Below are 21,719 nucleotides of genomic sequence, written 5' to 3' on the forward strand. Positions count from 1 at the left end.
GTTGGAATTGATGAACGGCATAGTATTCTGCTGAAGACACAGCAGCAGAAAAAAGTTAAAATAAATTGACTTCACACATGACATCCAACCGGTGTCGTTTTAATGTATGGGTCCGACCGAGCACGGCCCAGAAACCTCAAGTGCAGAGGGGCTTAATGAAAATGAGATCTGGTTCAAATTATCGAGAGTAAGCATTTCTAGCAAGGGGTGGGGCTCAGAAAAATCATTTTAGCCGAAGGCCTATGATATGCTATTTTTTTAAATATATTTCATTTTTTTTTTTTTTTTATTGTTGTGAAAAAATAAAATTTTGTGAAGAAATACGAAATTTCTGACCCGATTTTTCTTTTTTGCGAATAAATGCGAAATTTATGATTTTTTAATATTTTTTTTCCGAAATTTACGTATCCCTATTCATCACTGATTGCGACCAGCCACGATGCGCTAAATTCCTTATAATGTATCTAGGAGTGTAAGGTTTGTTTATACGCGCAGGGGGGTTGCCACTATAAGAGGATTGCCGAAATCCAAATTTGAAGACCAAAAAAAAGGACTTTGTCGACCAAAAACAAAAGTGGTTGAAGGCTCAAAAAATAGTTTCAACACGGGTAGAGATTTATAATGTATCCGATGACATCTTGGAATTCCCCATAGGACCCCCCCCCCCCCCTCCCGGAGAAATGATCGCTAAAAATCATGACTAAGGGCTTCTAATAGCGAAAAGTTCTCGAAGAAATAACGTCTATAAAATTCGTGACTTAGGATTTTCATTCGATCGCAAAACCGCATTTCTTACTCAGTGAATTGCAATATCCACGAGACAAAAAGCAATGCGCTACATCACGGGGCACATAAGCGTGACCGGAAACTATAATTAAGGACATTTAAATTAGTTGATATATCTACACTCTCCCAGTATATATGTGTCTTGCGATGAGATCGGATGATGGAATATTTGTCATCTTTCTGTTTCTTGTTTTGATGAATTATCACTGAGTTCTTTCTTTTAAATTTACTTCCAGTTATGGGGCAAACTGGTTTCTTCTCTTATCATTCCCAATAGCTTCTAGAATGAAGGTTACTGGGGGAGAAAAAAGGTATTTCCCACTTCTAGTGAGAGTGGAAAACTCTCTGTGCTAGAGACTTACTTCTCCACAGCCACAGACATTTAAGAAAAATAATAATAATAAAGAGGAAAAACAATTTATGACGCAAGATAATCGACCTCAAGTCGCCGAAGGTAAAAAAACAACAACAATAAGACTTCCGTAAAAGAGAGTTTGCCGGACAATCATTATACGTTGTGGCTCGTTGATTTCGTGCGGTGGTTGGTAACTAACGGTTGCGGTACGACAAATGAAAAACCTCAAATTCGAATTCCTTGTCATTTTCCTATTTTTGACAACGGGTAAGTACTTTGAGAAATCTATTATTTTATTTTATACAGTGTATTTAGGGGGTTGGGTTTAGATATTTTTGTGGTCCCTAATTATGGGCATTTGTTTCTTCAATGGCTTCAGTGGATCAATTATCTTCACCGGAAGAGAAACGCTAATTTTTCTTCAGAAGGAGTTTCGTTACCGAGTAATTATGGGATTTAAATGCTTACTTGGGCAAGTCAATTCGCGTGACTCAACCAGATACACAGCCCAGCTGTGGTGGTCGAGTGGTCATAGTGACAGACTCGCATCGCGAGGACCCGGGTTCGAACCCCAACGGCGCCGCAGTGGTGGTCGGCTGAAGTTCTGTGGTTCTGGTCGGCTGGATTTTCTAGGCGTGTCCGCCGACCTTCGGGAAGGCTCTGATGTCTGTATCGGATGGGGGAGCGGGGAGCGTCTGGCTATAAAAAAAAAGATTTCCAACTTCGAGGCGTAATTGCGAGCAGAGAAGATCCCCCCATTAAAAAGTCTCGCCACAGAGAGCAACAGGCCTTACAATTGTACAAAATCTTCAATCATTGTACTTCATTCATAGTTCGAAAAATAGAGGGCAGCACCATAACAAGCATTACACAGAAACAAGCTTCACGACACGTTCACCCACATTCCAACATATACCAATTCGTTAGAAGTTCCGCAGAGGAATATGGACGAGGTGTGGTTTATACTAGTAGTAGTTGATACATTGCCCGGCAATGACTTGACGGGGCCCTTTATGAACGGCCTTCTCGAATAGTGTCAACGAGAATGCGGGACACTTAACTGATCGCTAAATGGGCCACGGACAATTCAAGTGCTCTGAAATTGTGCCGCGAGAGCCACTAACTGCTCTGGGTTTGTGTCACGGGCTGTTTAACTACACTGGAATCGTGCCGCAGGTCACTTAAGTAATCTATGAATATGCCACGGGTCACCTAGGTGATATGGGTATATACCGCAGCCTATTCAAGTGATGTGAAGCTGCACCGCGGTCACTTAAGCGGCATGCAAATGTTTCACTTAAGCGCTTTGGAACCACTCGAGTGATTTATAAATATGCCGTGGACCTCTTAAGTATTCTGGAAAAGTTTTTCGTGGGTAACTTAAGTGCAAAAATGTGCCACTTAGTTCATTTTTAAAAATCAGGGTTGAGTTTGCGGGCCACATCACATAACTCCGAGTGCCACGTTTGGCCCACGGGCAATGAATTGAGCATGTACAGTATGATGAACCAGATGACTCAGAGCATGTATGTAACCAGAACCGCTCGTAGGGATGTGTGACAGGTGCGGACTCCACATTTTGGGGGCTCACATTTGCATAGCAATAATTTCTTTCATAGATTCTGAATTTTCATCAATTTTGGGAATTTGTATTTTTATCTTCAAAGAAATACATTAATTCCAGAATTATTTCTTTCATGAATTCCGAATATCCACCCATATCTGAAATTATCTTTTAAAACAAATTTTAAATTTTCATCAATTCTGGAGACATGACCCCCCACATCCGGCAGTGGGGGGGGGGGGGCCCAGGCTGGGATCTATGGTGGGGCCCTCTGTAGTGAATTTATCGTGTGAAAAAACAAAATATTATGAGTATCGTCTCGGACTGGAGCCCTGTCAGCTCCACTCTTGGGGAGGGGGGGGGGGGGGAGGGTGATGAATTCACGTGTCTGGAAGTATTTCTTTCATTTTTATTCTAAATTTTCATGATTTTCATTTGATGCATTTTCGATTTCCCCTATCTCACAGAAGAAAAAATGTTTTCTTCTATTTTCGCACCGGACCCCGCGTCTAGTAAGGGCGGCACTGGCATAAACATTAAAACATTTACTCACCGACTTTGCCATATTTGTCATTGTTTCGGCTCTGTCATAGGCAGATACGGGGGTTGGGTGGGGAGGGGCTATCACACCTCCCCCCCCCCGTTCATTGACAAAATTGCATCATTGGCATAGGTGGGAGGGCGGAGGTCAACATTCACATCCTTCCCCATTCACTACACTTACTTTCGGGGATTCGTTCCCCCCCCCCCTCCCTCGTCCAAGGAGTCTATATCTCCGCTCATGGGCTCTCTGGTAATACGAGATGGCTGCCTGCCCCCAAGTACGCTTCCAAACTTCATTAATGGCTCGATAGCGATCAAAGTTCGTTCGTAAAAAAGTAGTTTGGCCTGACTTTCGTGAAAGATTTTCATTATATATATATATTATAGAAAATTAACATTTTAGAGGTCCCAAAAAAATTAGGCCGCCCCACGGCAAATGTCCCACTTTTCCCTGCAGAACAAACTCCTAGTGCAGGTTCACATTGAAGAAAAAATGAATTTTTTAACGAGCATTTCCTATACATTCGTTGACGGTTCTACGAACTCTACTGTTGATTTGAAAATTAAAATCAAATTTGAAAAAAATAGCAGCAAGAAAAGGGGGGGGGGGGGTATTAAGCTGTGATAGGGGCACCTCCGTTGAAGGTCAACGGACATTGTCATTTTTTTTTATCCCGAGAAAGCAAGGATTAATTTCTCTTGTGACAAATGTTCATGATGATGCTTCTTGAGGCGTTCCCATTACGACTTATTGCGCAAATATCATGTAACTTCAGATGGACACCATTGAGTGTGTATTGCGTCATTTTTGTTTTGACCCAAATGTTTCCAAAGACATCTCAATGTCTACAATGAATAAATAACCTTAACCTGATTTATAGCTATTCTTTATCAACGGGACTTTAGATAAGAAATGTATTTCTACTTTGATCGTAACAGCGCCATTTTGACAGGTAGATTGAGAAACCTGTGAGTGTGTGAAGCCGAGCCAAGATGACATCGAAAAGATTAGCCTATAATATAGTCCCTATATCGAATCCATGACAAGTTTTCGATGAGCCGATAGACATTGACTGCTGTTTACTCAAATATCTTACGAAATTACAATTTGTAATACACATTGTGATACATCACCTCTTCTCTTACTAATAATTGATTTATACTCCCAATTAATTTCATCCGAACACATGCCCCTTCCCCCTTGCGTGCAAGCGATCAAGGCTGGGCCACCGGGCCAGACATTTCACGGATCCCACTATAGCAGTGGTTCTCAAGCTTTTGTCAACGGTGGCTCCTTTGCCCTGGTGAACGTACATCCGCTGCTCCCCAGAATAGTCGAAAACAAAGAACCCTCCAAAACATCGAATGCACACACATCTACCCCCGGAAGGGTAGGGCCGATAGAGCTCTAGCTGAGATCCGGGACAATTATTCATTATTTTTGGTTTTTATATATGTGAATACTATATAAATTCAGTGATTTACGGAACCTTGGCCCCCCAATGTTTCTCCTCGACTGTCATTCGTACGGTCACTGATTCACTCACTCGGTCATTCACCCATTCACTGGTTCACTCATACGGTTACTCACCCACTCGCTTGGTCACTCACTTGATCACTCGCTATCATAAGGTCACTCATACACTCACTTCATCACTCATTGATAAGGTCACTCATCCACTCACTTCATCACTCACTCATCCACTCGCTTCATCACTCACTCACCCACTCATAAAATCACTCACCCACTCATAAGGTCACTCCTACGGTTACTCACTTGATCACTCATACGGTTACTCACTCACTTGATCATTACGGTCATTCACTCACTTATACATCCAGTCACATAATCGTTCACTTGCTCGGTCGGGGAGAAACATCTGGGAGGAAATGTCGGAGGCGAATTTTCCTGATCCCAAATTCAGTGTAGAAGAACCACTCGAAAACCTGGCTTGAGAGCCTGTCAAAAGATCCCAGCTAAAGGACCCTTCTCCCGGATGTGGAACCATGTACAGCTCTACATCCTGTGCTCATTGTATTCATCAATAACCCCAGCTCACCGTGACACCTCTGACGAAGGCTGGCGACGCTCCTATTGATGACACTCTTTGCGTCACTCCTGGATAAGGGCAAAACCTCCTAGACCCTTTGGTTAGGGCCCTAGGTGAGACAGAGACCCCCCCTCCCCCCCGCGCAGAAAATATAACGTCATTCAAACTGGGCTATGGGTGAAAAAAGGTTAAGAGACGCTGATCTACACAATATAGACCAGTGTTTCCCAAAGTGAAGTGGGCAATATCGCCCTTTGGTGGGCGATGAAATGGTCCAGGGGAACGATAGAAGCCACGAATTTAATATACAATGCTATGGGTTCACTTGAGATGAGGGGGAGATGAGAGAAAAAAATTTCTGATGAAGAGGGCGATAGAATGAAAAGTTTGGGAAACTATGATATACATGTGTAGTATAGACGCTCCTCCCTGGATCTACAGGGCGTAGGCTCATGATGCTATTGAAATGGCCCCAATCATTAATATGGTATAAAAAAAATTTTAATACTGTGTGTGTTTAGGAATATTTACGTCTGATAACAAAAGTATTTTCTTGAAATTTCTCACATTGAAATTCAGGCAAATGTGCAAGAATAAAGCGGGATTTGTTGGATTTGGCGGACATGTTCGAGACCTCTGCGGAGTTGGATCCTACAGACTACGCACCGTATGGTAACTGGTGTGGATACGGCGGTAGTGGTGTCGCTCTGGACGCCATAGACGGGTAAGTAACATCTCGATGATAATTAGTATCCATGTGGGTAATCAATATTGATCTTTGTTATTACTCTGACGTAATTGTGGAATTTCACGGAGACTTAACCCCTTGAGGGGCGGTGGTTCCGCTTGTTCAAATTTTTTTTATTTTTACCCTCAGCCGGGTGATTGATTTGGAAAAACATGTTTTCTAAGATTCAAATAAAACTATTAGATGGCAACACAAAATTATTTCTTTATGTACTTATATGTATGTGAACAAATTTTAGCTACAGGAACATGAAAAATTTTCCTCATTTTATCGCCAAAAAATGTGATCAATAACCTGGACAAAACCTAATTTTTCAGCTACATATTCCTCTTATTTGCTAAAATCATAAAACTAAGAAAAATTACTGGTAATTTTTAATTATCTATATTTTCAAAGTATTAAGTGGTTTCATGGGTAAATCCCCGCTCACTTAGAGCTTAAGAAGTATGATGGGCGCGGTAGACAGAGCCCAGGTAGATAAGATACTCGCCTAAAGTACCAACATATATTTGAGGCAAATAATCCGTAATTTTTTTTCTTTTCTGCACAAGTATTGTGGAAGCCCAGGAAAACAACAAATTCCTCTTAAGTATGCGCATGCTCAAACACGTGCAATGCTTGAAACAAATGCTTGAAAGATTTCGCATGAAAAAACACATGCAAAAACTCCGAAGTTTTCTCCTATGAGTGCGCTGTTAGTTGGGATATTTCGGGAATGAATGTCCTGACACCATGTATGGTTCTAGAAAATGTCTTGAACGAATGTCCTGTAAAGACAGCTAGCATCTTTAAAATTTGAAAGTCTAGTCTTTTTTCTATGGGATCATATAACTCATAGTTTCCCAACCTTTTTTGTCCCATCGCCCTCTTCTTCAGAATTTTTTTTCTCCCATCGCCCCCCCCCCCCCACCCTCAGGGCCGTCTTAAGAGCATCGTTTTTTATGCCCTATCTGGAAAATTCTCGAAAATTTCAACCACTTCTCATTTTTGTGAGGCTTCTCTCCTCTTGGGGCCCCAGGGCCGTGCCCGGGTGGGCCCATGCGTTAAGATGGGACTGCCCCCCCAAACGCAATCTAACCCTTAGAATCCTATGTTATACCCGTAGCTTCTACCGCCCCTCTGGAAATTTCCATCGCCCCCAAGGGGACGTTAACACCCACGTTGGGAATCACTGATATAACTGCTGTTTAAATTTGAAATTCCAATTTGGTCCAATTTTTAAAAAAAATGTTAAAAGAGTAGATAGAGGGAATGCGGTATTTTAAAATGCCATATTGTTTTCATTTACTCAAGCATCAATATTTCAGAAATGATCTTAAGTTTTTCTTAAATCCAAAACTGTTTCCTTTCGAGGCCACTCATTTTGAGAAACACAGGAAATATGAAACTTTCCTAACGCTTAGCACAGATTTTATTTCTTTTTTGCACGCCATATTTGTTAAAATCTCTTCTCGCGCCTCCACAAGCCATAGAAGAACAATCCTTCTTCCTAAACATTGTTCAGCGTGTTAATTGAAACCGTCTATGAAATCGATTTTACCCCCCACAGTGCATACTGTTGCCGATTGGCACAACATCTACAGTATTTTAAATATCTTTCCTCTTCCCGTGGCCAATTGCACCTTTATGTTTGGGACATTCATTATTCTCATTTTTCATTTTCGTTCGAAAGCCATTCATAGATGGCGGTGAAACTCAATTACAAAATTAAATGTAAATGTTCTGTAACCTGTCAAAAAAAAAGAAGAGAAAATCATGCACTGTAGGATCAAAACGATTTATTTCCATTTCTTTTTTTTTTTTTTTTTACGTTGAAGTTTTTTTCCTTTCTACAGTTTGAATCACAAAAAGAAGGCAGCTATATACAAGGTGGGCAAAAAGTCCGTAGAAACTGTAAAAATTCATGAAAACCGGAAAAATAACCGAAATAAAGAACGGTTTGCAGGGTTAGCATTGCTAGGTAACGCGAATTTTTATAAGACAGGAAAAAGTAACTCAACAGCCGATAGGTGGCGCTGGTACGAGCGACTCCGTTGGAAATATGCAAATGAGACAGTTATAAGAACTTGCGCTCCTAATCCACAAGCAGTTCACCGTTGTAAACCGTGTATGCTGGATTGCAACTCTGCCGTTGCTAGATTTGTGACTCACCTGCAATGTGTTATCCCCTGTGGTGGTTGTCATGTGGAACACATACTGCTGTAATAAACGATTTGGAGGCATTCTGTTCGTTATTTGCGTATTTTTTCTGCGATTTGTGTACGTCAGCGCCACCTAGAGTTACTGAAATGTGATACCGAAGATGAATAAAACCGCTAATTATGACGAAAATACCTGAAAAATTGTCAAACGACGCTGCGAGGGGTGGCGGGTATTTAATCCTCTACTCAAGTAAGGAATTAAAATTTGCCAAAAAGCACTGTTGAATGACGGGGGAAAAATGGGGCATTTTTATTCAAAAAAAAATAGTCGGAGTGACTTAAATCGTACAAGAATGTCCTGGGAAATATGATTCGCGTGGCCACCCTAATAAGAATAAGGGAATGTCTTTCGCAAGCAAATATTATTTTGCCGCCTTTTTCTATTATTATCATAAAAAATGATGACCCCCCCCCTTTTTTTTACTTGAACATGTTTATGGAGTTTGACATTTGCCCCCCCCCCCCGATTTCTTTCATCGTAGTTGCTGCAAGATCCACGATAACTGCTACGATTATGCCATGAACAACGAATGCCAACAAGATGAACTAGTCCACATTGTGCAGTATTATTGGAGCATGAGCAACGACACCATAGTTTGCGGTGAGCATATAATTTTAACTTCTAAATCTTGTTTGGATAGATTCACCTTACACATGGGCATGCCCCTCCCCCACATCATGCAGCAGGGTCCCTAGGCTGCGAGCTTTGACCCCAAAGGCCAGATTTTTCACAGTACCTTCCATAGTAAAATTTAACTGCCTCAGTGAAGTGCCCTTTCCTTTCCTCCCCGAGTTACTTCACCAAGTACTAACTCCGGCCATATCCAGCACCTCCTAAAGATATAAGGCCTCCGCAGTCTGCTTGTGACGTCAGTAAGTAGTCCATTTTCCCTCAGAATATTCAGGGAAAAAAATTCCGCTGCTCGTGCCAGTATCATCGCTGTGAGGAAAAGAAATGGATCGGGCTCAGAATTGGCGATTTCTATGCCCCACATCCAATCACTATGCGTTATTTGTGAGCCAATCAGGAAGATTCTGCGCCAAAGTAAGAAGAAACGAAATAGGATGCTGTGGTTTTAAAATGTGACAAACTTGCTAGGTAGTCTGAATGACGTTTATGGCAAACACTGCAGAGGCCTTCTATCTCTAGGAAGTGCTGCCATACCTCTATGCAATTTACTGCCATTAATGAGTTGGGTTGGACATGAAAGCGCCATCTATCTGTGGTCGCCTCAAGCTCGTTAGGGCAAATATCTTATCTATATTCTTCCTGGGTTTCAACTTGGGACCGTGACGGCAACCTTCACCGAGGTAGACGAGCATCTTACCACTACGCCACAAGCCCCCCACCATGGCCGTCTTACGAGTGTCATGAGCCCTTGGGCCATGCCCGGGTGGGCCCATGCGTTAAGATGGCACTGCCCCCCACCCGTGCTGAGCCCCATGAGGTTTCACCCTTGGGGGGCATGTACACCAGATTGTCATCCTTCTTAATATAGTGTGTGTTTTCAGTCATTAAACTCTTACTGATAGGGTAACCATATGATGATTATGATCAGTATTTTACGGACTACTTTTTTTTTTACAAAATCTATACATATAAAATTTATTTTCTATCTGTGTGTGTGATTGTACAATCAACCCTCGGGTTACGAATTCAATTCGTTCCTGAAGTCTGTTCGTAAGCCGAAATGGTTGTAAACCGAAACAATTTTTCCCATAAGAATCGATGCAAAATAAATTAATCCGTTTCCGGAACCCTGAATTTTTCTTGAGTGAATTTTTGCAGCATCACCTGTGTGCATAACGTGAAACTAATGAAAATTATTAAAATAGTAGTTACTGAAAAAATAACCACACTATATGAAAGAGACGAAATGAAAACGATGCTCTCTAGGGCAGCCATCTTCGACCCGTTGCACGCGAGCACCACGGTGCTCTCTGAACCACCCAGAGTGCTCGATGCTCGAGTCCGATTTCGTGCCCGCGAGCACTCGATCAACAATTCCAATTAAAAAAATGTCTTTCCACATTGCATTCAAGGATTGAAATCGTACGTCAAACTTGATGTAAAGGTGCTCTTGTTTTGATGATGAGCACAGACAGTGCTCTCGACTAGAAAAACTTTGAAGACCTCTGCTCTAGGGCTGGTTTCAATAATATCAACTATAATCATACGACCAAAAAGCCCTCAAAACTCCTGCCTGCAATACCATTCGGCCTGAAGAGGTTCTCAGACGTAGAGCTTCTTGAAGTTTGAAATGACCTGTTGATCCATGGATCACAGAAGAGTGGATAATAGGAGTCGTATTTGGGAGCTTGAACATTACTCAGATGAAAAATCAAGTTCTTCAACTAACTCTTTTCTCCCGAAAAAAAAAGAAAAGAAAAAAAAAGCCACGTGACCACGATTTCTGAAACCATCTTTCTATCGAGATTTAGTTTTTTTCATGGGTTCGTAAAGCAAGACTAGTTCGCAAACCGAATAATTTTTCGTTGTTCGTAAACCGAGGGTTGAATGTGTGTTCTCTACACAAATCTACAATTTTAGACCCCGATAGTCACCAAATTTTGCATATATATATATATACCAAACGGGGCCCGACTTGAACGATAGACTACTTTAAAAGTTCGCCAGAGTAGGGCAAATGCCCGAAATGGGTTAAAAAACTGTCGGACAACAATGTTTCCTGTTCCTCAACAATGGTGATGCCAATTCATATAATAAGCATACACATTAGATCAGTCGGCTCCGCCAGTGACAGTGGGGGATTGGGCTCACCCCCGTATTTCCGACCAAGTCAAAGGCAAGTCAAGTTGCCATCTACCGCTGAAAAAATTGTCAAAGGCATGTGAAGTTGCCAATTACAGACAAAAAAATTGTCAAAAGCGGGTAAAGTCGCCAACTATCGCTAAAATTGATGAAAAATCGCCATTCGCAGAAAATGATGGGTACTGCAGATCAAAATGTAATTCGCTAAGAAACGTATATGTTTGACAAATATTTGAGATGAATATAATAATTATGACATCCGAATGACGGAAAAAATTTATGACATCCATATTTGTTATGGGCATCTTTTTCTCAGTCAACTCGCAGGGCATTTAGCCTGTTGTGGCCTTGTATTTTGTATTTGAATATATTTATATGACCATATAATATACATTATTAATATATATACACATTATTAAACTATAATTGATTAATTATGGAGTCATAATTACCCTAATATAATTTATAAGTCATGATAACAATCTTGAATCTTGATTTCAAAAATTTAACTAACCCTTGTTTGAAATGGGGGGGGGGGAATAACAGGGTGTATATTTTTTATTAAAAAAAGTTAAGACGGTCAAAATTACGGGAATGCCCCGTAAAATATGGGTCAATCGTCATCCCATTTACACAAGCTTCTAGTAGTGGTGTTTTGCGTCGTTCTGGCTGCACCCTTACAAAAATTGTCCCGTTCTGGCGGCACTCCCACAAAAATTGTCCCTGTGAGGGTGGGACTACTGCTTCTGCCCGAGAGCGGCAGAAGCAGTAACTGGCGCGTATCTGGTCCGCTGACTGAAAAGGCTGTGCATCGCTGAGGTAGAATAAAGGGACTCTTGCCGCCATCTGTTGACGTATTGTCGTATATACGGTTTTGATTTATCAACCGCCTAATAGATTACAGGTATTCCAAGATCCAATCGAAAAAAATTTATAACTTAAATAATTTAACACCTGATTTTTTTTTTCTTTCTTTTCTTGTCTAGACGAGTATCAGACGAAGTGTGAGTTCAAGGTGTGTCGATGTGACAAGGATGTCGTCGAATGCATAGAACAGAACAAAGGCGTCTACAATGAAAACAACCGTTACGCTCGGTACGAGAACTCGCCGTTCGCGAGAGGACACAAAAATTCGACGGCGGAAAAAAATCCCGATCCGATGGCGTAATTAGACGACACCAAAGAAAAATGCCATTTTTAAGCGGACTGCACCGACCCACCGTCATTTTATAAAATATTTCTAATTTGCCTATCAATTTATGAGTCATTTTTTTGTTCACATTTTCCCGATAATATAAGGGTGGATCAAATGAAAACGGAACAGTTAGTACATGCGATTTGGTGTATTTTTGTATGTGTGTGGCGAAACTTTGGGGAGAACGGAAGACGTAAGAAAGGCAACTTCTACTGCGGAATGCACTTGTTCTAGGTAATCACGTGACATATGATGGCGGTCGGATGACAGTACGGTCAGGAAATCGGTTGTATCTTCATCTGCGTCTGCAGAATGTTTTCGAATAAACAAGAGCAACGTGGTTATTCGTTTTTTAGTGGCAGAAGGCGTTAGAGTTCGCGAAGTGCATCGGCGAACGAAGGCAGTGTACGGTGAACATGTTATTAACTCGTATGCCAGGACAAGCGTTTCCCGCGAAGGACGGTAATCTGTAAATGATGCTATATACGCGACCTGGTCAAAGTCCACCAGATAATCAACCCAAAGAGACGACATCAGCAAGAAGGTGGGTGTGGGTTTCGGTTCCGTTCATGCCATCATTGCAGAGAAAGTCCATTATAGGAAAGTGAGTGCGCAGTGAAAACGTTTGCGCCAGTCCTGCAGAGTCAATGACAGTGCATGTTGACCGTGCATTGCCTGGAAATCATCAATGCACTTCACCATTAATATTTAATGGAAAAATAATTTCAGAATTGATGAAAGTTCATGTTTAATGGGGAAAAAAAGTTTTTCAGAATTGATTTAAATTCATATTTGGTGAAAAAATATAGGAATTAACGAAAATTCATAATCAATAGGAAAATAATTTCAGAATTAATGAAAGTTAACATTTGTGTTGGAAGAAAAGATAGTTTGGGAATTAATGAGATTCATTATTAAAAAAATTATTTGAGAGAATTAATAAAAATTCATATTTAATGAAAAAGTTATCTCTCAGAAATTCTCCAAGTGTTTTCAACCTTCTCAAAAGGCATTTTAAATTCACAAAAATCGTTTTTTTTTTTTTGAAACAGCATTCATTTTTTTTCTGCAATTTCTTGTTTAATTTATGATTATTTGTTTTCGAAGAACCAACTTTGATCTTACCAAAATAAACAACTCTCACCATACAATGTGGGGTGCAGGAAGCAAGCGACGAGCCGCGAGAGGGCGCCTGCTTGGTGAAAATGGGGGAACACAGTGAAGAGACGAATAATAGCGGACGAAGAATCTTTAATATCGAAAACTTTAACAGCAAATGCTCAAGTGAGGGACCACCAGCTACACTACAGGCGTCACATCGACGACGGGTAGCAGCTGAATGACGAGTTCTGTGAAAGGCTAAGCTGCATTAAGAGCAAAGCGTATCAAAGACGTATTATTATTAATACACTTTGATTAAGAGAACTTTCAAGCGGCTTTGGTGAAAGGCGACGTTTTAATAAATCCAGACAAAGCGCCCTCTCTCGGCTCGCCACATGCTTTCCGACCCCACATTGTAATGGTGAGTTGTTTGTTTCGGCGAGTTCCATTTCCCACTCTTTACAGTTCTGCCATCAGTTTACAGTTACACCCTGTATATATTTCAAGTTTCTCTTTTTTTAACCTTTAAATTAAGAATAATTAACATTAAAAAAAAATGCATATTTAAGGGTTAAATTCTTTCTGTCAATGATTCCAAAATTATTTCTTTCTGTCACTGATTCCAAAATTATCTCTTTCTGTCACTGACCCTGAAATTATTTCTTTCTGTCACTGATTCTAAAATTCTCTCTTCTGTCACTGGCCCTGAAATTATTTCTTTCTGTCAATGATTCCAAAATTATTTCTTTCTGTCACTGATTCCAAAATTATTTCTTTCTGTCACTGATTCCAAAATTATCTCTTTCTGTCACTGGCCCTGAAATTATTTCTTTCTGTCACTGATTCCAAAATTATCTCTTTCTGTCACTCTGGCCCTGAAATTATCTCTTTCTGTTACTGACCCTGAAATTATTTCTTTCTGTCATTGACCCTGAAATTATTTCTTTCTGTCACTGATTTCAAAATTATCTCTTTCTGTCACTGGCCCTGAAATTATTTCTTTCTGTCACTGATTCCAAAATTCTCTCTTCTGTCACTGGCCCTGAAATTATTTCTTTCTGTCAATGATTCCAAAATTATTTCTTTCTGTCACTGATTCCAAAATTATTTCTTTCTGTCACTGATTCCAAAATTATCTCTTTCTGTCACTGGCCCTGAAATTATTTCTTTCTGTCAATGATTCCAAAATTATCTCTTTCTGTCACTGGCACTGAAATTATTTCTTTCTGTCAATGATTCCGAAATAAATGATATGCGGGCATCATTGATTCAATTATACTTTTTTTAATTTAATCGTCTTTCAATGGACTCGCATGACCCGAAACCATATTTTCAGATATTCCATTAAAATAGTCGGCGAGGCACGGCGAAGAGCTCCGCGAGCCATACATTGAAGACCCCCGTGCCTTAAACTATACACCAGAATCCCCTGCACTTTAAAAGAAATCAAATACAGTTCGGACACAAACACTTTTTTTTTTATTTCATTTCACAATTTTTTTTTATTATAAAAATGCCGAGAACTTGAAATATAATATACAAAAATATAAAACATGTATCATATAATATCCTTCACGAAAGCTCTATCACGGTATCGAAGACACCATAAGTGTGAAAGACCTGTCAGTCACAGCTGGTCATTTACTTAATAAACTCGTTCAAGATTTTCAAGCTGTCACTTGCTTGAACTAAATACTGCTACGTTCAAAAAGGTTCCGATAGTTCAAAAAGAATGAGTACAGATAGAACCTGTTTATTTGGTGTGTTCCCTTCGAAGTAACTACCTAGTGCACAATTATGCATTTTTGCCATAGTTCATAAAAAGATGTAAACGTTGATTGCAAGCCTCTTTTTTTTTTTGTCCAATCCTCCAGTGCCTTCGAAGCTGCACTTCTTCGGAACCTGAGAATCAGCCCCTTAAGTAAATTCTTTACAGAGAAAAAGTCACACGGGGCAAGACCAGGGGAATAAGCTTATTGTGGAAGTATTAATTTCAATTTATTAATATGTTATATAGGTAAATGATAGCAATACATTTGGTTGATGAAAACCAACAACGTCCCATAGTCGTTGTTACAATGAAGTTAATTCAATGACATTACAATTACCATACAATGTAAAATAGAAATTCACTATGTAGTAATTTTGAGAGTGAAAGCAAAAAAATTATGAGAAAGAAAATAGGAAGGACGTTGGGGGAAATGCAATTATACACAAAAACACGTATAATACATAAAATATAAATAAATATATATATATTTAATAATTCATATCAGAAAGTGTGTGTGATGTTTTGACAGAAATAAACTGGTATCAGGAGGAACCTGCGAGTCTTTAGACCGTCTGCATGATTCGGTGAGAAGCAAGCGACCAGATCTTTGGAAGGCCAAGTCGTGGGTGCTCCATCGCGATAATGCGCCTACTCGCAGGTCCCGCCTGGTGTGAGATTACCTGTCGAAACATCACATTCCTGCACTTCCACAACCAGCTTATTCCCCCTGCTAGTGAGAAAGAACTCAGGTTCGAGATGGGTGCCAACTCTCTTAATTTTCCACGATCCGGTTTTTGTCACGAATACTTATACACTATGACCCTCAAGCAGCTGCTGTGGCGGTCGAGTGATCATTGTGATGGACTCGCATCTTGAGGACCCGGGTTCGAGCCCCACCGTCGCCGCAGTTGTGCCTGTGGTTCCCAACTTAGGGGATCGAATACGAGCCGATCTATCTCCCCGTTAAAAAGTCTCGCGACAGAGAGCAACAGTCCTACAATGTTACAAATACTCAATCATTGCACTTCACTTCTAAAATACAGATGGCAGCCCTAAAAAATCAGACACGGCACTATACGCACACTCACACTTCCGACATAACTCACTCGGAAGTAAATTGCCCACGGCGATAGATCGGAATTGTGCTCTATTTGGAAGAAAAACTGACACTGTGAACCAGCCCATGAGTTAAGAATTTGCTTAAGGAGTCAACTATTCTCAGGTTCCGAAGTGCAGCAGGCAGTGACGAAAGAACTGGAAGATGTGACAAACAAATTGATTACAATGGCAAAAATTCATAATTGGGCACTGGGTAGTTACTTCAAAGGAAACATCAAATAAACAGGTTCTATCTGCATTCATTTTTCCGTAATATAATAATATATATAAGTTTCGGAACTTTTGAACGAAGCATATCCGCAAAAATGGCTTACTGACGGACACAGTGTAATAATGCCCCATGTCAATACCATTTATAGCAGAAAGCTTCCGCGCGAAGCTAGTGACGTCACTGAAGAAGTCCATTTCACCTATGGATTTTTGATTGGCTATACTGCGAAAAAAGATAAAAGATATCGCATGAGTAGGCCTGCTATATCCAATGGCTACAGGTGAAATGGACTTCAGTGGCTTCAAAACTTCGCGCGGAGTCCTTCTGCTATGGACGGTGTTGCCCATGTCCTCATTTCTCAATTAATTTAAGTAACAGTAGTTCAATTGGCATAGATGCACGAATGTAAAATATTGCTCGTATATAATATTCAAAATCCGTAACAAACTCATGACGAAGAAGGATGCGTTGCACTCAGCACGGAGCTTTTCAATGGAGCATATCATTTGATGTGTGGCGTCTCCTTGAGGAACTCGTCGTCGACAGAGATCTTGTCGTTCCGACCGAGGTGGTTCAAGGCTCCTGCCATGAACTGTGGGAAATGGTGTATCATCATGTCCGGTCGAAACACGATACGCGAATAATCTTCTGCATCGCTCATCTGCAGCCGGAACCTGTTGATTAAAACGATACGAGGACCTTTATTGTGTAATTATAACTGTTAGGAAATGGGTGTCGTCCTCAAAAAAATTATGAAAAGAATTTATGTAAATTCATCTCACACACCCAGAAACACGTAAAAACAAAAAAATTAGCGGTGGGCGTGCAATTATATAAGAAGCAAAAAAAAAAAATTATTAAAAATGGGAGACGATGAGTAACCAACTCATCGCCTCTCGCGTTTCTTTGGTGGCGAAATCTATAAAAAACGTCTCTTCAGTCTCTCACACGCTCTCCAGCTGAAGGATGCTCAATCTCTTAAGGAGTGCGAAGCATTTCATTTTTTGAAAACGTGTCGCGGATCACTCAAGTGATCTGTGATTGTGCCGCGAACCAATCTAGTGATCTGGAAATGTGCTGCAAGCCACTTGAGTGATCTTGAATTGTGTCCCATGCAACTCAAGTGATGTAGATTTTCACCGCGGGCGGCTTAAGTGCTCTGAAACTTGATGACGACTTTGAAGATGTCACCTTGGGACCCTTTCCTTGTGAGATCTTTATGTTTGTGAATTTTTTTTTAACGCAATACAGTACTAATAGAGCCGTAATTGGGGGAGGTATGGGCGGGTCAGATGCCCGGGTGTAGAACCAAGAAGGGCCGCTGAATGCATCCTCTAAATCCTCTAAATCAGGGATTCTTGACATTTTGTGTTCCCACGGACTCTGTTCTAATATTCAGAGCAATGGAAAATGGCATTCATTATATATACACAGTATGTAAACTGTTTTACCCGAATATTTCACTTCGAACCATGGAATTTTTTAGTTGGAATCAGGAAAGACATGGCAATAATTCAGTTCTTGAGCACAGGGCATCCGTATAAAAAGTTAATATTTTTATTTTGATAATTATATAACCCCTTGCAACATGAATGACTTATCCAAGTGCTGCACGTTATTTGGATACTTTCTCTAATTTGAAGTATGCTTTTAGGATTAACGGTTCGCCAGTAAAATGCCTTTAACACGCTGCTACCAATCCATGCTGTATAAAACCAGGGCAAAGGGGTCCCCGAAATTGTTGTTGCGCCTCTGGTTCCGCTATTATTTTCTCTGCAGTCCCCGCGTCTGGTAATGGCCGCAATGGATATGCATAATTTTTGCATGACGTATCATAATCAGACACGTCATTCGGAAGTCGCATGTTGCCATCGTTCTCTCATCAAAGTTTATTCGAGAATTTCCATCTAGTGCTAAACCGTTTAAAAAAAAAGCAGCGTATATTGAAATATTAGGTATAGGAGTGTCGGGATGTGTGATACCCAGAACTGATTAATCGATATATTTTCAATGAAACTTAGTACTTACCCATCTGATCCAAGCCTCATATGAAGTATTCTACCGGGTAGCATGAATGTCGTGTTGGGTAATGGACCGTTTGCGGTTGGCTCGACCTACGCAACAACAAAAAGGGGGGGGGGGGGGAAAGACAATCACATGTTGAGAAGGTGACAAAAAAACGAGATTGACATTGCCATAGTAGAAATTAACACTTTACGCAGAAGAGTATTTACGGGGAGCTTCGAGGGATAAAGTCCAGAACGGCAAGTTCGGAGGAGCGGCAAATTTGATGAACGAATGGCCAAGAAAATTGTAGAGCAGCGGTTCTCAACCTCTTTTGACTCGCGGAAATCTTTTAAGTAAAAAAAATTCCAAGGCGGAGCCCCGTAGGCCAATTTTTTAATTATTCAAAGTTACTGATTTATTTTTACTATTTAAAAATATTTATAATTATTTTTTTAAATTTTACTGTTTTTTTTATTTTCCTCGAGTGGCCCATGGAGAGTGCGCAAGGAGCACCGGTTGAGAACCGCTGTTGTAGAGTATGCGAAGGACAGCAAAATTTGTATAGCGGTAAAACCATAAATCCGCCTTTGCCTAGAGAGCGAGGGGACTAGGTGAGTGAGTGACCTAGACAGTTTGCAAGCATACAGGTGACTAAAGCACAGCACAAGCATGTGATTGACCAAAAGAGTGATCTGGAAAGCGAGGGACCAGGTCGTGAATCCAATAAATCACTCAAGGACAACGCATGTGACGTACTGAGTGGACAAACCAATTTAGCCAAAACCCCTCTTTATAAGTGAAAAAAAAGACATGGGTGTCCGTTAAGGTGGGAGAGGTTAGTTCAGGATCCCGCAAACTAGGGAAAGGTTTTCTCGTTTTTCGCATTCCTAGTAAAGATGCCTTTAAGAATATTTCATATTTTTGTAAAGGGTGCTTGATGACGTAAGCATCAGTTAACCCCCTCCCTCTCATCAAAAGTAATCAAATCCGAACACCCCTCCCCCCGTATCGATGCTGCTGACGTAATACTTGAATGGCTAGAGAGAAAGGAACTAGGTCAGGGAGTGACTAACAGAGTTTGCAAGCATGTGAGTGACCGAAACAGCGTAGAGGCAGGTGCTTGACCAAAAGAGTTATCTAGACAGCGAGTGACCAAAAAGTGGCCTAGAACATGCGCAAGCAATATGAGTGACCAAAACAGCGAGCAGGCAAGTGAATGACCAAAAGAGTGACCCAAAAAATAGAGAGCTATCAGGTGACTAAGCGAACGAAAGAGTGGCTTAGAGACTGAGTGATCAAAACAGTGACTTAGAGAGAGAGTGAGATAGATAGAGAAGCGTATTTACGGAGTGGGGATAAGCGGACTATTGCTTTTTGACGGCAAATTTCAGGAATGAGTGATCAAGGAAATTAGACTACAAGTGAGAAAAGTGGCGGTGAAACTATAAATTCACTTCTGACTTTGCGTCCATAGGTGGAGATGGACTTCAAAGGCGGAGGGGTGGGGGCGCAATGATGATGTTGGGTGGGGGGGGGGGGGAAGATGGTGTTCCGGTTTGAAAAAAAAAGCCCAGAATCTTAGAAAAGTATCATAAAGTAGTGAAAATTAGGTTATATCAGCATGATTAATGTTTTTAAGGCTATCCTTTGATAAAAAATGTATAAGAAAAAATGTTTTTATTTTTGGGTCCAAGTAACCCCCAAGTTTTTTCAATCCATTTTAACCATTTTCTCAATCAAAATGGAAAATACGATCGTCAATCGGAAAAAAAACTTTTGCAACGCAAATTTCGCATGACGCATTCGTATAAGTGAAAGCCAAAAGATGAGGTATCAAAATATCATTCATATTTTAATTTATCATCATATGTATGATTCATATACTATATTTTTTTAAGAATTGAAAAATTCCATTTTCTTAATCATTTTCATTTTCCTAAAATAATCAGTGAACATGTTGCAATTTTTTTTTTTTCCATTTCGCACCCTCGTGCTCTCTCGCACCTCCAGGGGTGCGGCAACCCCAGCTAAAGAACCACTAATCTTGATGATTGATAAACTTACGCCATTGGTGTCCTGTATGTTCGTAGTGTTGGTAGTTTCTTCATTTTCCGGACCCGACTCGCTGTCAGCACGAACTTGCTGGGCTTTCTTACAGCAGATGCAGGATAACAGCACCTTGTACTTTGGAAGGAAACGTTAATATGTTTAATGATTTAAAAAAAAAAAAATCAAGACAAAAAAAAATCAACATTTTATACAGTACTTTATTAAACAGATTTAAAATAGGATCGATCCAAACTCTCAACTCAGACAGCTATCGTCATTTGGATCGTTACGAATCCCCCCCTAATCCAGTGTCTCGAAGTACGCGTCGCGGTCTTCTAGAAATGTCGCGACGAGTTGGAGATTTCGATTGGTGTGCTTTGAAAAGGTGTTGCTTTACATATTAAAATATCTACAAAATTATTCTGAGGAGCGACAGATGAATCATAACTTAGCCACGGGAGCTGCGGCTGACAAAAAACGTTTGAGAATCACTGCCCTAATTTTTCAGTCATTAGCCTATTTGTGTTCATGAAACAGAGGGTCAAAATGGAAGTAGTGTAGTTCAAATAGGGTCCATCATGGTTATGACGCGTGCTCTTTGTAAAACAGCATATGAGAATAGAAAATATGAAATGATCACTACCGGACACATACGGAAGAATCACATCTCGACGTACGAAAATATAACGCCTGGATATAACAGAATGTATATACACACCTATATATGCGTTAAAAGATCACATCTGAACACATGCTAAAAAGTCACATCTGGACGCCCGTTTAAAGGTCACATCTGGACGCCCGTTTAAAGGTCACATTTGGACTCATGTTAAAAGGTCAGATCTGAGCACACGTTAAAAGGTCACATTTGGACTCATGTTAAAAGGTCAGATCTGAGCACACGTTAAAAGGTCACATTTTGACATACGGGAAGATTAACATCCGGACACACGAAAAGATTCACATCTGGACACACGAAAGCATCCCATGCGGAAATGCGTTAAAGATCCTGTTTATAGCCGTTGCGAATCGGTGATTCCCGCCCAGGATCAGATTTCGAATACATGTCACTCGGGTAAACAAAGGACAATGTATTGATAAAATCCACGAATTTCAACATTAAACGGTAAATAACTCAAGTGAGCAAAGTAAACATATCCGAGGATGACGTCACTCTACGCTATCCATTCAAAGTTTTTAACAGCTGGCTGATGCAAAATGAAAGGACGTGGGTTCGATTCCCCG

The 21,719-nt window shown here is 40.5% G+C and overlaps 2 protein-coding genes across 4 annotated transcripts in view; one reads left to right on the top strand and one right to left on the bottom strand.

Annotated features, from left to right (window-relative positions):
* Positions 1 to 914: 914 nt before the first annotated feature.
* LOC149077024 (phospholipase A2 SSD387-like) lies at positions 915 to 12,557 on the top strand. Its single transcript, XM_089244755.1, has 4 exons — positions 915 to 1,408; positions 5,879 to 6,023; positions 8,731 to 8,849; positions 12,008 to 12,557. The coding sequence occupies exons 1-4, from the start codon at positions 1,357 to 1,359 to the stop codon at positions 12,187 to 12,189; spliced, it is 498 nt and encodes a 165-aa protein (XP_089100881.1). The 5' UTR covers positions 915 to 1,356; the 3' UTR covers positions 12,190 to 12,557.
* A 2,216-nt stretch (positions 12,558 to 14,773) lies between these two features.
* Positions 14,774 to 21,719, bottom strand: part of LOC149077025 (diacylglycerol lipase-beta-like) — a 35,605-nt gene continuing 28,659 nt past the window's right edge. For all 3 annotated transcript variants that reach the window (XM_089244756.1, XM_089244758.1, XM_089244757.1), the window contains exons 10-12: positions 20,490 to 20,609; positions 18,447 to 18,532; positions 14,774 to 17,092 (exon numbers count right to left, since the gene is read on the bottom strand). In XM_089244756.1, coding sequence (XP_089100882.1) covers positions 16,921 to 17,092; positions 18,447 to 18,532; positions 20,490 to 20,609 — 378 coding nt within the window. In that variant the 3' untranslated portion in view covers positions 14,774 to 16,920. The remainder of the gene's footprint in view (positions 17,093 to 18,446; positions 18,533 to 20,489; positions 20,610 to 21,719) is intronic.

Source organism: Pholcus phalangioides, unplaced genomic scaffold, assembly GCF_987345545.1.
Source record: "Pholcus phalangioides strain wild (caught in Gottingen) unplaced genomic scaffold, Ppha-v1.0 ptg000015l_1, whole genome shotgun sequence".
Classification (NCBI taxonomy): Eukaryota; Metazoa; Arthropoda; class Arachnida; order Araneae; family Pholcidae; genus Pholcus; species Pholcus phalangioides.

Bases quoted from the DNA above. Each gene is read 5' to 3' on its own strand.
- LOC149077024 (XM_089244755.1), top strand. From the start codon at position 1,357: ATGAAAAACCTCAAATTCGAATTCCTTGTCATTTTCCTATTTTTGACA. The intron at 6,024-8,730 runs GTAAGTAACATC...CTTTCATCGTAG, and splicing joins GCTCTGGACGCCATAGACGG to TTGCTGCAAGATCCACGATA. The intron at 8,850-12,007 runs GTGAGCATATAA...TTTCTTGTCTAG, and splicing joins CAACGACACCATAGTTTGCG to ACGAGTATCAGACGAAGTGT.